Consider the following 15,375-nt stretch of genomic DNA (forward strand, 5'->3'; position numbering starts at 1 on the left):
TATCAGAATTGCAGGAAGGCAAACCTTTTGAGCACTGTAATGTAGAGTAACACTTTTAAACTTTAACACGGCGAGGACGTTGGCTATTGTGATAAAGGAACGCAAAAATGGTACCAGTATCTGGATGGGTCATTTGGCACAGGCGGCAGCACATCTTGAGAGTGAATGGCACTTCTTTAAGATTCGAGGCACCACAAGGACTGTAGGCAGCGAATGAAGCAAAAGGAATTGGCTACTTGCCGATGGAGTAGTCTAGGCTACTCCATCGGCAGCGTGGTCCGGAGCAAAGAACTTAAGCCTCGGGCACGAGTAGCAGATCCACGCAGCCGAGACGAAATGTCAGAATCCATTCATTTTGCTTGCTCCTCCATAATTTGAGTTCTTTAATAATTTGCGATTTTTGAACAAATGTCTGTCTTGTCGACTAATTAATTGTAAACATATTTTTTAAACATTGCGTGGCTGAAGAGAAGACGCTTTTGAATTTTTAACTTAGATTTATTCCGTCCCGGAGAGGGGCATTATTTATGTGCAAGAAGCGACGAGATACGTCAATCTACGTCGCAACACAAGAGCAGAAGAGAACGAAATTCTCCCTTCAATGGTTTTTACAATGAGATTTTTATAGGGATTTCTTTGACACTTATAGATTTAGGATAAGGAATATTTAAAAAAATGTGCTAAGCATTATGGAATTTTATCTCTTCACTCAGAGCTTGGGAAAATGCAAAAATAAACAATTTTATAGAGCGCATGTAGAATTAAAGTAGGAATTGGATCTGGAAATAAGAAACTATTTTAGAATGAAGTTAACATGGGTTAAATTAAGATAATTTTGAAATGAATTAGGATTTAAATTAGATTAAAAGATATAATTACATGTATAATATAATATAGAAAAAAATACACAAACACTGCCTTACATAATTATTAACCGCCACTGTGCAGATAAATACAAGCGGGAAAAACAAAATTTATAAAATTAATTTGGAACATTTTTAATTTACATTCTTAACTTAAATGCTCTACAAGCTCTCTACTGAAATTCAGGTGTACCGTTAGGAAATTATATTACTAATTAACATATTAGCTGCTACGAACGTGATGGGAACACTTTCTCGGTGACAAAGAATCTTATTACGTGCCAAGGCCGTATCCAAGAAAGCGACAGTGAGCGTCCCGGAAAATGTATCGTAAACGCCACTACACAATGCATTACAAATTACTATTCTTTTTTATATAGTTTTTAAGAAATATTTTCCTTAATTCTCATACTAAAGGATCTAGCTAAATTTTTACCTGTCATAAGTTATTGCTTCTCATTGTGTTCGAAAATGGAACTCAACAAATTGTTTGAAATTCAAACTACGCGATAGATTTCTTGCTTCCAAATGTTTGAAGTACTATTATTCATAGTACTCGGAAGGTTTTTATTGTACGTATCGCAATAGCTAATATTGACTGAAATAAGAACATGGAATGCAACATTGGGCATTTCAGTGTTATTGTTTTGAAACTTTGAATATCTGTTCACCTTTAAAATGTCCGACTCTGCAAATGAATAAACAGCATTGAAATCTTCATTATGGAATTTTTTAAAAAATTTTAACATTACAAAATCCAACTTTTAGTCCGAATAATTTGAATATTATTTCACTAATATTTGTCGTATTTTATTGATTCTTATTTCTTAGTTGATTAGCATCGAAAATAAGTTAGTTATCCATTCCATTTATTTTCGATGCGTATTCCTCGTCTTTTGTCAGACCTTTCGAAATCTCACCCTGGTCCCAAGTAACTTTGAAAATCTGAGTTGGCTCTTTTTGATAGTCTGAGAAAGCTCGCAAGAGTTTCGAATTTCTAAAAATGATTCATATCTTTTCTCAAGTTATGATACAATTTTTGCGAGGATTTAAATTTGGAATAAATTTTTGGCTTTAAAAATTCATTCGTTGATGTAGGATGGAGAATAGGGGCAACAATCTGAATTTTAAAATGCTAAATACACGATTGTAGTTATACGGGAGGGAAAAAAAAGCCTTTTATAGAAATAACGGTATTTTTCCTCCTAATGCCTCCTTAAGTGAACGTAGTGAAGGGCATTACAATTCCGGGGTACTGCGATACTCTGGCCTCCTTTCTTGTTTACCTTCCCTTCCAGTTTCTTTTTTTGCTTTCCTTTTCTAGCTTCTCGATGGCAAACAAACTCACACGTGGTGCTGTTACTGCTGTCTGCATCTAGCTTTTCATGGACGACAAATTCCTGCGTGTTTGTCGTGGGTAGAAATTCTTCAGTGGAATGATGTATTATGGTCCCCCGGTGAATCATACAGGCTGGTAACTAGCTACCTTTTGTATTTAATCGGCTAGGGTTCAAGCGAAGGTTCCACTTTTGGGTTTGGCGTTAAGGGCTTCGGATAATTATTTCCTTCGAATAAGTTTCGACCAGCTCTGTGGTAGCCTGTCAATGCTTAGAATTAGTAGTTGATATGTCTTGTTGGGCTGCGTGGAGAACGGTTCCATCGAATCTGAATCATTTTCATTGCCATATTCACCAAACTCTTTTCAGTTCAATCTCCAAAATTATTTTATATTCGTATCCAAATAGCATCATCAAAATAATAATGAATGTTTTTTCATTAAGCCAACTTCTTATGCTGGAATGTGTTGAGTTCTGTTTAAGACAAAGAGGCATGGATAGAATCTTTTGTTGGATTCCTAAGAGTTCAGGAATTGAAGGAACTGAGAAGTGTAAAGCCGCAAAAATTGTGGTAGTAGCACTCGAAAATTTTGCTCTTTTTAAGTAATGTTTTGCGAGCTGTCAAAAATTGACTGAAGAGAAAGTGGAACAGTTTTTGAGACACACGAAAAAAAAAAAGTACGAAATTTAAAATTTCAGCCAAAAAAGTAATGTGTACCTAAAGTCGAATGACTCTGCTGAATTTGAGACGGTGGTAGAGTAAAGAAAACTCAAGGTATAAAGAAGATCGGGCCAAATGAGAGAAAAAAAATCAACGCTCTACCATAATAAAAACGCAGGAAAAGTGTCGTGTAATTAGTTCTGTGTAAAAGTGACGGAGATATAATTCTGAACTTTCTGTGACTTGAAAAATGTCCAGCCTGAAATGGTCTTGACCCCCCCCCCCTCCCCGAGTGCGTTTTATTATTATTTGCTTACGTTTTACTCGGAAAATCTGTAATACCGGCGAATACATTTTTCAATTTAGGACGAAACCTTTCATGTCGCGGAAAGCTCATCATTTCTATCGCAAATATCTTCACTCATTTTACAGAACTCCGTGAACTTTTTCCTGTATTTTTATTATGCATAGCGTAAATTTTTCTAACTTGATCTATTGGTCGATCTCCTTTATTTTTTAATTGATTTTTGTCAATTCCTTATTTCGTCGCTATACATCAATTATTCTGTTCGGTTCTGAATTCAGCATAGTCACTTGACTCAAGTACCCGTTACTTCCTTGGCTATACGAAACGCCGTTTTGAATTGAAAAGTCTTAATAGGACTTTACCTACTCCATGTGTATGTGTAATAAAGAGTGCTAATAATAATATAGGATTAAGAGTTATCCATCAAAACTCGCTTATTTTTACTTGTTAAGCTCCTTTAAGATTTCCCTTATTTTTGTGTTTTCTAGCTTTTATTATATTTGAGCCTTGCCCTTCAGTTCATTTCATGTCTTCGTTCATTCTTTTTCCTGCCCCAAGAATATCATTTGTGCCATCAAAACAAACGATTCCGTCCCTGCTGCGTGCTCAATAGGCAAATCTTCTTCATCCTTTTTAAAAATGGTAGGAATTGTGGATGATTTCCTTCCTTACAGAAGTTTCGTATTAATAAAAAAACTTTTATTTTTTAAAAATTTATCTTAAGGAAAAATACGTTGAAGTCTTTGGATAATTTCTTTGTAAAATATTACGCATGCAGCTTCAGTTTAATTTCTTTTCTGTACTTGGAAATGCGATTTCTACATAAGTTGCAGAGCTCCCTTTAGACCAAGTTTCTGTCGTTTGATATCCATTTTGCCAGGAACAATTCCTGTTCGGTTCAAAATTTTCTTCTAACATTAATTATACTATGCTAATAAATTTTCAATATTTCTCATTATTTGTATGCCGATTCTTTCATTTTTCTTAATTTTATTTTGATTTGATTCGATTTATTTTCTATCTGTCGCTGCAGATATAAAATGTATTTAACTTCCATGTTTCTTGTTTATGAAGGTGCAATTTTGTAATTTATTTTTCATTCACCTCTTGATGTTCTAGAATTCTGAAATTTTATGCAATTGTGTGTTCTCGATGACAATATATTGTTTTAATATTTTAATAAATTTAATATCAATGAATCTATTAAATTTTGCTTTCCACCCGAGTGGCGTTACCTGATAGTGAACTGGAGAAAAATAAGATTCTTAGTCTCAAATTTACAATGAATTATAAATTTGAGACTAAAATGTTAAATTTAATAAAGTTTTTAAAATCATGCTTTAATTAATATTCTAAAAAATAGAAAATATTTTTTATAGAAAATATGTAGTTCAAAACAAAATGTTAACGCGAGGTGCTAAAAAAGAAATGAAGCCTACAATGAGTATAAGAAATTTTTTAATCATTAAAAATCTAAATACCTTATGTAAACTAGCATTTTCATCACATTCATAGATTATTTCCATTAAGTTCATGTATTGAAACTTTCATTTTGATCCTCAAACTTTAAGATAATTTTGCTAAAACGTAGAAAAATATTTTTAAAATTCGTTTTTATTTTTCGATCTTTTCATCTTGAATTTTTTTCAGAGAGTGTACTATTTGTCCCTTGAGTACTACATGGGACGTACCCTGACGAATACCATGATCAATTTAAACGTTCAAAGTGCATGTGATGAAGCTCTCTACCAGGTAATTATTTTTTATATATATTCTCATTAAGTAAATTGTTTCTAGCTTTTACATTCAACATAATAGGTCTGAATATTATTTCTCTAATTGTTTATTCATTTTGTATAAAAAAAAAGTACGAGTTAATATTGTGTCGATGCTGGTCGCTGAAGAAGTCCCTTTAGTCAGTCGTCGGTATTGTGCCTTTAGAAAGTCAAATTCCGAGATTTGTCAATAAACGATCAATGGCAATGCCAGAGAAAAAGCAATAAAATCTTGCCAAACAATATTATGGTGAAACTGCAGTTTTAAGAAAAAGAGAAATTTTCTTTAATTGAATATGTATTATTCACTTTCAGGACACCAGCGGATGATTTCTTTACTGTAAAGAATTTAACATCTTCTGGAAGCTCTAAGAATCTCTATATATTATATATTTTCCTGTTGGTCATTCTGAAATCAATTTTAAGACTTGGATGATTTAGTATCTGCCATGAAAATCGAGCAGAAAAGTTGGAGCGTAAAAGATGAAATCGAGTTGAAAAAACGCAACAGACAATAAAACTCCAGAAATTAATTTGAATCCATGAATATAAATGAGAACGAAGTCGTATTTTTTCTAAATATTTCTATATTAGAAATTAAAAAAAAATGTTGAAATGTTTGAAAAACTTTCTTAAAATGTTTGAAAGTACTTTCAAAATGTTTAATGTTCTTTCGTATTTTTTCTTAGATATTTTGCGTGATAAGAAATAAGAGAAAATACGACTCTATTTTTTCTAAATACTTTTGTGTAATAAACAAACATAGTTTAAACTATTAAACACATTTATTAAGATCTATATGAATTTGAAAAAAATGTCAATGACAATCTGGACGAGTTGCTTCAATATTGCACATCGAATATTTTAGATAATTATACTTTCAACTTGACATGCAGACTTAAGAATAGGAAAACATTATAAATACAAAACAAAAACAATGTTAAATGAAACTCTTAAGGTCGACCCATGTATACAAAACATGTATTTTCGTCTTTATTAAACAATACACACACACACACACGATAGAATTAAAAAAAACTTGTGAAATTCTTCAATTATAGAAATTGTCATTCAGTTGCTCTCAAATATTATGTCAAAGGATGCATATCTTGAACAAATTACAATACTTTAAATCTCTTAACACAGTGCATTACATTGCCGAACTTTCAATAAGTACTTTAAAATATTTAAAATTTAGTATTCTTCAACACAACAACAACAACAATAAAAAACACTAATATATTTATAAAACTTTTATTCCTTAATGGAATAAAAATTTTTTTCTGCCAAACTTTTGACATTAAATTCTTCCCATATATCAAAAACCTCTTTGATAAATGTAAAAAAAAATCTATCTTTGGTGGTTATAAAAAAAGTCAAAACAATTATCCCTTTAAAGTGACCGCAAAAGTAAATAACAATTAACAATCTTATATCATCTAGAACTAATGAAAATCTTTTAAATATTGCATCTATATACATTTTAAGAAAAATAACAAACTCAATTTAATGGTAATAAATAAAGTCTTGCAGACATTCTAAATAAACATAAATCAAATTTATATGTGAAAACGGATAATTCTAGGTTTAAAATTAGAAAATTGGATGATTCAAGAAATTTTTTAGAAAAAAATCAAATTATTTAACTGAATGATTTATCTGTGCGGGACACCACCATTCTCTAAGGAAACAACTAGGCTGCACAGGCAAGGCAGATCCGGGAGGCACATCAGCAAGCCACCGAAACACGAATGCCACTCTCATTCTCAGTGGAAATTCGAGACCCTTGAACTCTGCAGGGTTAGGAATAATCGGGGAGCTGCCATCAGATATTACTTCTTGCTGCGCTAACCTCATCGCGTCGAGGAACGATAGAACCTATAGATATTTAGATACTTCTGGGGCACGAGTGATTCAAGGTATTTCCTGAGCCAACCACAAAACATGGACATCTTCATCTGATCAAGAGGTGGGGTGTAATAGCCGGGGCATGACCTTTTTAAGCCTGCCGCTGGATAGGTCAGCTCTTCCACTGGTTGAATTCGCCTCCCTCCACAATCTTACGAGTCAAAAATTCTCTTTAGCATCAACATCTCTTTTCTCATCACAGCCTTCGTATCGGAAAAAAAAAATTATTAGGATACTCTAATTGCTCTTTCGTGCATCAGAAATAGTGTCTGTTCGTCCTTTTCGTATCAGTGAAAGTCTGTCTTTCCTCTCTAAAACTTGTGCAATAAAAACTCCAACTCAGTCAACTCTAATTGGTCAGCCAAAATGAATAAGAGAAAGTGCAAAAGTTACTAAAAACTTTTTTTATCCATAACAACTTAAAAATAGAGCCGAGTTTCCAGGTGTGCAAAGTTCAAGTTGTGAGAAGGAATTTTCTTCTAAAGAGCGAGATTTCAAATGAATGAGGGACACATGGAAACAGATGCTTACAGAAGAAAGACTGATCACTTTTAGATCCTAAGAGGTGAAAGATCACAAAGGGAAAACCTTTCATATGTGTCCTAATAAAAAGGGGGTCCTACTTACTGCTCGTTTTTGCAGTATTAACTTTTCTCTTTTAAAAGATTTAAAGACTATATTTATAAGCCAAATTCAAAAGTGCAATTTAGATTACAAAAATTATATTAAAAAAAGAATTTATGTAGAAAATACTAAGTGATTTAAACATGACAAACGTGATTTTTGTCAAGTAAAAATCAATATCAATTTATTTTGTCAATACAACACTATTATTTATTAATTTAAAGGCTTAGTTATCGCCGCTGCGTAAGCAAAAATTAAGGATATGTATTATAATTCTTTTGATAAAAATAAAACAAAAATAATAAACAGACCAACTCTAGAGTCGAAATATAAATTAAAAACCTAACAGAAAATGTTCATAAACATAAGAATTGTAATGCCCAACTGGCGGAGAATATTGTACGCTATATAGCAACATCAAACAATTAATATTTAAAATGCTAACTGCTAGCTAAAATTAAGAAGTGAGACACAAAATAATTGACACCAGGAACACCAAAAACAAACCGCCGTCACCACATGAAAAATAAAATTAATATATCTCAACAAAGAATTAAGAGTTTGAAACTGAGGACAAAAGAGATCATGTAACTGATAAAAAGAAAATGATCAATTAAAGATTCTAAACACAGAAGGGGGAGCAAACAAACAAAAAAACATTAGATAGTGGCTTACACCTATACAAATACAGAAATTTTAACAAATTAAGTTCTTTTCAACAAAAAATGCCATCAAAAAGCTGAAACCAAAAAAATTGAGAAACGGATGAGACCCTAAAAAATCCTCTTACCTTACCACTCGGTCTTTTCCTAAAATTCATAACTAATACCTCTCGAAATGTAACAAATTTTGTTTTTTCTAGTAATGCCTCATTCCTGAGCTTTCTGAAGAACTAGTTAGGTTTGGATTTATTAGAAGGGCGGGTTAGATGTTAATTGGCAAAGCCGAAAAGATGCCCAGAAATCAACTCTGGGAACATTCCAAAAGCAAAAAAAATATTAGACATTTATGTGTTTATAGATTAAAGTTGTATCTGGGTACACATCCTCCTACTCTGAGTCTTAATGCTATCTCTGCCATTCATTCAAAATAAACTAATCATAAATATGAATAAGGGATTAAAATAGCAATTATTTCTCCTTCGATCATAGCGGGTTTGACATATTGATCGACCAGCTCGTTACGCGGCATGTGCTTCTACCCGGAATCAACCCTTTCGCTTTAAGCATATTTAGAAGCATTTCTGAAGGTGAGCTGACCTCCAGAAATATTTATATTAATATTTACCTTCTTAATTTTTGGAAAGCAGGTTTTAAAGTGTTCGAATTTTGCAGTGCAATTGGAACAGAACGTCTCCCATACCTTTCTCTTTGTATGGTTAATTAATCTCTTTAGTTCTTTTGATTCTTTGTTGTAAATAAGACCAGTAGCATGGACTTAACTCTTCGGATTCTCCTTTATTTCTAAGTCTTTAAATTTTCCATAAAAATCGTTAACTCTGTACCTTTTTAATTTTTAAATCGTTTTTCCAAAATTTCGTTTTATTTTGAATTGTTTTTACCCCTTAAAGTTTTCGTAGAAGATATATTTTATTGTTCACGTTTACCCTAGCAAGTTGTTCAAATGTTGAATGCTTTAAAGAAATTTTTAAATACTTTCATACTGAATTTAGTTTAAATAAATACTTATGTTCTGGAGAATCACTACATACAGGCGTACCTGTGATCATTAAAATTCCAAATCTAATACATATCAGGACTCTAATTTCTAGAACTTTTTTTTATATATATTATTATAGTTTGAGAAATCCTTAACCATTTGTTAAAATAATTTATAATAAAGATTGAACCCGTTTCTGGATAATTCTTGGCTATGATGTCATTCGGCGTGAATTAATCAAACTTGCCCTCAAAACTGTAGCTCCCAATTTGGGAACTGGCATTGAGGTCTCCCGAAATAAACACAAGTTTCGAAAAGTTCCATGTACAATAATTCTTCTATTAAATCGTCAATATTGTCATGCGGTTGGGAATAAACACGTCCAATTTTCTGATTCTTGAAATAAATAACAAGTCACTGTTTTTTCAGTATTGCTTTTAAAAGAGGATTTATTAGAATTGAAACAGTATGTCTTTTAAAAGAAAACTGTTAGCCTCACTAGAATACCTACGAGGGAGACCATTAATTAAATAGGAACGCTGTAAACATAAAGTGACGACTCGAAACATAAATTTCGAGTCGTCATAAAAGCAGTGCTTTATACAACCTGGGAATGATTGACATTAATTTAGAGAACCCTAGGATTTCCCATTTTCCTCGAGCTGCATTAGATTGGCTTTTTATTTCAAATAATCATTGTTTTATTAGTGAAATGGTGATTACTATTATAATGTGTTCCAAATTTCTGTTTAGACTCAAAACAATTTATGCAACTAACTTTGCGACATGTATTTATTAGGTGCTCACATACACGATTTCCACACATTGTCTCTTGTAATTTTTGGAGACGTCCTTTCGTAGTGTGCCCAAAGCAACAGCAAAGGTGGCACTGCCGAATACCAAAAAATAATAAAACCTACACCTTGATTTCTCAGAAAATTAGAAAATTAGTTCAGCTCTTCAAAAACTATATATATATATATATATATAATATAAATTAGTATAAAGCGATAAAATCCACTTATTGCACCTTCTGGATTTTATGTGGAAGTTGAGCTCAAAGAGGGAGTCTTTTCGTAGATGGCATAGAATTTTTTTTTTCAGCAAGACCTGTCGTCAGACGATCTCTGTCAACGTCATTATCAAACCAAGCAATGTAGCTTCTCCTTCCTTAGCTAAAAGAAAAGATTTCGTTTGAACTGATTCGATGAAAAGGACAGGCCAGCTAACACTCTTGGGCTTCCGTCAAATACTGTGTAAGCTTTTCTTGATTTTAAAAAGAATTTTTTTTTAAAGAGAATTTAGCTGAATGCCTGGGAGATATACATCGATGCAATTGAAATTAACATCCTACCACTGAAATTCACTATGAGGTCGGTAGTTAGATAAGGAAACCCATGTAAAAAGGATGAAGATATAACCCCCAATGGCACTGTTCATTACGTCCAATAAGGGAAGGCTTTGTGTTTTCCCAGATTCAGTACTTTCCTTTTATACTATCCAAGGCCTCGCTAAGGCTCCTTCTCGAGAATATATATCATTAAAAGCAGAGACCACCCAGAAGGTGATTATTTTCGCGTGATACCTAGCAGGTGAACTTGTTATGTAGATAGAATGCCATCCGAATTGATATATCGGTGACAACACTCCTAAAAAATTGTGATGCTCGGGTACCCCCCCCCCCCTTTTGCTGACAGTGAGCTTCTAGTAACAGAAGTTACAACTTATCTTGGGAAAATGTCTTGCTTGCTGTCGAGAGAGAGAAGGCAGAAGCTAGAGGAGAAAGGTATCCTAGAAATCTGGTCTCATTTCCGCTGTATCTCGGGGTCTTGATATTCATCACACTTGAAATTGATGTATTCCTCAGGGCATGAATATTGTAATTATTAGACGCTATTAGATTTACAGAGGATTGAAGTGAATAATTCAATATATAGTATCCTGTAACTTTCTCCACTGTACTTCTAACATACACAAGCGAGTCTATTACATTCGAGTCTAAGGCCTACCTTCCTTCCCCCTCCCAACCCTAGTCACAGGACGGTAAGAGCCTATAACCATAAGTGGAGTTTAAGTGTAGTAAAGGCCTTCTGCTGGACAAATCTTTTTGTGCCAAAATTTTCATCCTCTAATTTTCAGCATATGAGTTGGAGACAGCAATATTACAACGACTGTGCGGAACTGTTTTTCAATTGCCGCTGAACGTATTCGCCCTGCATTTTAATTTTCAAAAAGTTGCATTTCATAATATACGTAATAATAATAAAATGTATTAAAAATGTAGAAAAGAAAAAACATTCAGAAAATAGAATTAAAGCACTTTATTGCATTTAAAAGTAAAAATTTTTATCAAATGGAAAGGGGTGGGCAAAACAAAAACATGAGGCGCTGAAGACAATAGAATAAAGGAATTAAGTTGCAGTTATAATACAGTTACATTTAGTTACAGTAGGGATTTTTTAATGACTAAAAAAAATCCCTATTTTTTTTTATTAAAAATTATACGTGTTAAAGTTCGAGTGTAGAGCATTTCGACCAGGACTTCACGCTTATGTTTGTTTTGACCTTGAATTTTTTGTTAAAGAAAACTTTTCGACTTTTTAATAATCAGCCTTCGTCTAATATCCTACTAGTTCAAGCTGTTCTCGTCACGTCTAGTTCAATGCGTTATATAAGGGTTACAAGTGTAGCTTTGTTACTTTTCGAGATTCTATCAATCGAATGTTAACACGCAGAACTTTATTAATGCCATAATCATCTGCATTGAGTTTCTTTGCCTGCATTTTGCCTAAATATTTCTTAAATTAAAGATGGGTTCAAAAAAAATCAAACACGAAATTTGCATTTAATGTCCATCTAAAAAACGCCGAATGCTAAACTATGTATGCATCGACTTGCAAAAGGCTATTTGTGGAGAGCACGATTTTAACAGCTGCCAAGATTGCAAGAACTTATTTTTTATTAATTTTCATTTTTTAATTGCAATATACATTTCTGTTAAGTTGCACTAATTTATTTCACGTGAATAAAGGAACTATATGCATAAAATTTGTGATTCGTAGTCCAGGAATCAAATGATTAGTTATAGAGTAGCACTGATTTTAGTTATCTAGAGGTTAATTTATTTAAAATCTTTCTTCATACTCTCAGAATTTTTAGTAAGTAGTAAGGCATACTCAAACTTGTTTCTTTTTTCTTTTTTAAAGCTTGGGTTGGACATTGAAGATTTAGAAGAGATGGAAGAAGATGCTGGTTTAGGAAATGGCGGTCTTGGCCGCCTAGCTGCTTGCTTTTTGGATTCCATGGCCACTTTAGGCCTGGCTGCTTATGGTTACGGATTACGTTACGAGTATGGTATCTTTTCTCAACGAATCAAGAATGGAGAGCAGGTAATTGTTTTTACGATAGACAGTGTATGCGAAAATTGTATAGTTTTTATTTGCCGCACTAACTAAAGGTAGTATTTCATTGGAAAATGAATGTTGGTACAAAACTTCTATATAACTTTTTTTCTTGGCAACATTATTCGATTTTCCTTTAAGTACGACCTTCTGTGCTCGGAAGAAACTAAGCAGTTCATATTTAGTTTCGTAGCGACTATTTCTTTATTATTTAAGAATTTTCCTATTTGAACTTTCGTGATATGCTTCTCAAAACGAAGCTTTGGCAATTTTTAAATTCTGTTCAATATAATAGAAAATAATAGAAAAATAAAACGAAGGACGTTTGTTTATTCGTTGTTATATAATGTTTAAAATTCCATAGAATCCCCAAACTCTTTAATAGGCGGCTGGACTATCATCTGAACCATCGCGATGAAATATTACAGCAGTTAATAAGTATGACAAATATAAATATGAAGTTAAGGTTTTTAGTAAGGAGTGCCCTAGGGAGAGTATCTCTTTTCATTTCTCAGTTCTGTTTCAGAGTTTCTTTTTTTTTTTTTTTTTTTTTTTTTTTTCGCATTTCAAATATACAGTTTAATAACTCGTAGCCATCGTCATTCTTCTGTGAATAAGAAGATACATGTTGGTTTTCTAGACACCAGAAGCGAAACGTATTCCATTATTGCTTAAAACTTTTTAGAAAGAATTCGCGCCGATTGGAATAAAAGCACCATTATTAACAGAATTTATTTTGAATAATTTTAGTAGTTTACTTTAAAACGATGAGAATGAATGAAATTGAATCAAAGGCAATTCAGGCAGTATAACCATTTTTCTGTTTTTTCCCCTGCTAATTATTGGCACCTTTTTCTATTTTGGAAATGAATTGTTTTGATTAATCTAAGATTCTATAGAAACTCTTAGGTGTTTTTAAAATTTCATATAATTTTTGCTTAAAATTATTCAATCTGTGAATTTAATTTTATAAATTAGAATTTTATAACTACGATAATTCCATGAAAGGCAGTCAAATCGGTAAAATAGTTGAATAGTTGCGTTGAGCTAAGCTACATAAAAGAATTTATTATGTATTTGATCCTTTTTTAAAAAATGGGTTATGGTTTAATTCTGGTGATCGTTTTAATAAATTTGTTTTTATGGGGGTGGGGGAAGTCTCACACACTCATTTCTTGAATCAAGTATTAAAATATTTCTCTTTTTGCTTACACCGAATAACATTCTTTTGCTCTGGTACAGTATGATTATTATGTCTGCATTAATTTTTAAATAGATTATGGTTTAAAGAAGGAAACATCTATTTTGCAATGGATCACTGTTCTGCTATACTAATTAATATTCATTTATTAGAATGAAGAATTTGAATTTTATGTTCAATTAATTCATTCCAAATTATTTTGATCACTAATATGGGTGTTTTTCTTATTTTTCTCTGCTGTAATTCTTAAATCATTGATGGATTCTCCGATAGTAAAACTTCTGAAATATAGGTTACTGGTAAATCGTCTGCAGCACTGTTGGAGATCTCCAAATCAGTTTTGCAGAAAAGATCCGTTTTCATATGAGAAGCAGTTTAAATGCCGTTCAGAGGCTTTAATTCCTAAAGGAATGGATGAACTTGTCAGTACTAATTTCTGCGTTATAATCAATTTGATTATGTTACAATTTAGGTAGAAGAACCTGATGACTGGTTGAGATTCGGCAACCCATGGGAGAAAGCCAGACCCGAATATACACTTCCTGTCAACTTCTACGGACGTGTTGAACAATCAGATAAAGGAGCAAAATGGGTTGATACTCAGGTTAGACTTGAATCTATAAGAAAAAGTTACACATTTTTTGCTTCTGCTTGAATCTTAATTTATGGTACAAATTATGTTTTTACGCTTTCGGTGTAATTAAAAAAAAGTTTCTTCTTTAGACGGTTTTTGCCATTCCCTATGACAATCCTGTTCCAGGTTTCCGAAATAATATTGTGAATACCATGCGTTTATGGTCTGCTAAGTCCCCAAATAGTTTTAATCTGCGCTTCTGTAAGTATTGCATTAATTTATTGTTTGGTAATTAATGAAAAAAATTGTAAACTGGTGATTTAAATATATATTGAGTAAATTTTTGTTCACACCATTTTTCTTTCTGTTCTAACAATTCTTCATTTTTAATTTTCAAACGATTGTCTGCTACCATTCTTCAAAAGCTTTCTTCGTGCTTAATCTTTTTCCTTGAAATTGCTGTAGTTTAAAGAAGAACATAAATCCATACCTGTAAAAGCATTTAAAACAATAATTCTTAATGAAGCAAATGATCACTTCTTTGATGTGCTAAAGATGATAATCATTTTCCAATGCTTATTTTGAGAGCATTGGCTTTCTATGGCAGCTAGGGCTAAATAATCGTGGATGTGTTAAAATTTGTTTTTTCTTTTCATTTTAATAGTTAAATAATAAAAATTGTTGCTTGACATGATAGCTGTTATTTTTATTAAGAAATTTTAACTAAGAAATCACTAATTTCTTATTAAATTAAATGAAATTTATTTTAAAATTATCTATTTTCTGTATTTATACTCATTTGTAAGAATTTAAATGATTGCTATTAAACAATAAAAGAATTAAATGAAGTTTGAAAGTCGAAATAAATAATATTAAAAATAAAAACTACTTAAAAGAAAATATAATGTCAGTTTTATTTTGAGCGAAAAACCCCGAATAACATTATAAAGTTTGTATGACAATCAAATCAAATGGATGGATACAGATAGATATAACTGTGGTAACTTTGTTTAAAATTTTATACAATAGTAATGGCGAATTTGGATTTATTTTGTCGTATCTGTT

At 32.0% G+C, this 15,375-nt stretch overlaps 1 protein-coding gene across 1 annotated transcript in view; it reads left to right on the plus strand.

Annotated features, from left to right (window-relative positions):
• Positions 1-15,375, plus strand: part of LOC129958460 (glycogen phosphorylase-like) — a 75,142-nt gene that overhangs the window by 17,171 nt on the left and 42,596 nt on the right. The window contains exons 2-5 of the mRNA XM_056070954.1: positions 4,819-4,920; positions 12,341-12,523; positions 14,209-14,340; positions 14,460-14,571. Coding sequence (XP_055926929.1) covers positions 4,819-4,920; positions 12,341-12,523; positions 14,209-14,340; positions 14,460-14,571 — 529 coding nt within the window. The remainder of the gene's footprint in view (positions 1-4,818; positions 4,921-12,340; positions 12,524-14,208; positions 14,341-14,459; positions 14,572-15,375) is intronic.

Source organism: Argiope bruennichi, chromosome X1 (genome assembly GCF_947563725.1).
Source record: "Argiope bruennichi chromosome X1, qqArgBrue1.1, whole genome shotgun sequence".
Classification (NCBI taxonomy): Eukaryota; Metazoa; Arthropoda; class Arachnida; order Araneae; family Araneidae; genus Argiope; species Argiope bruennichi.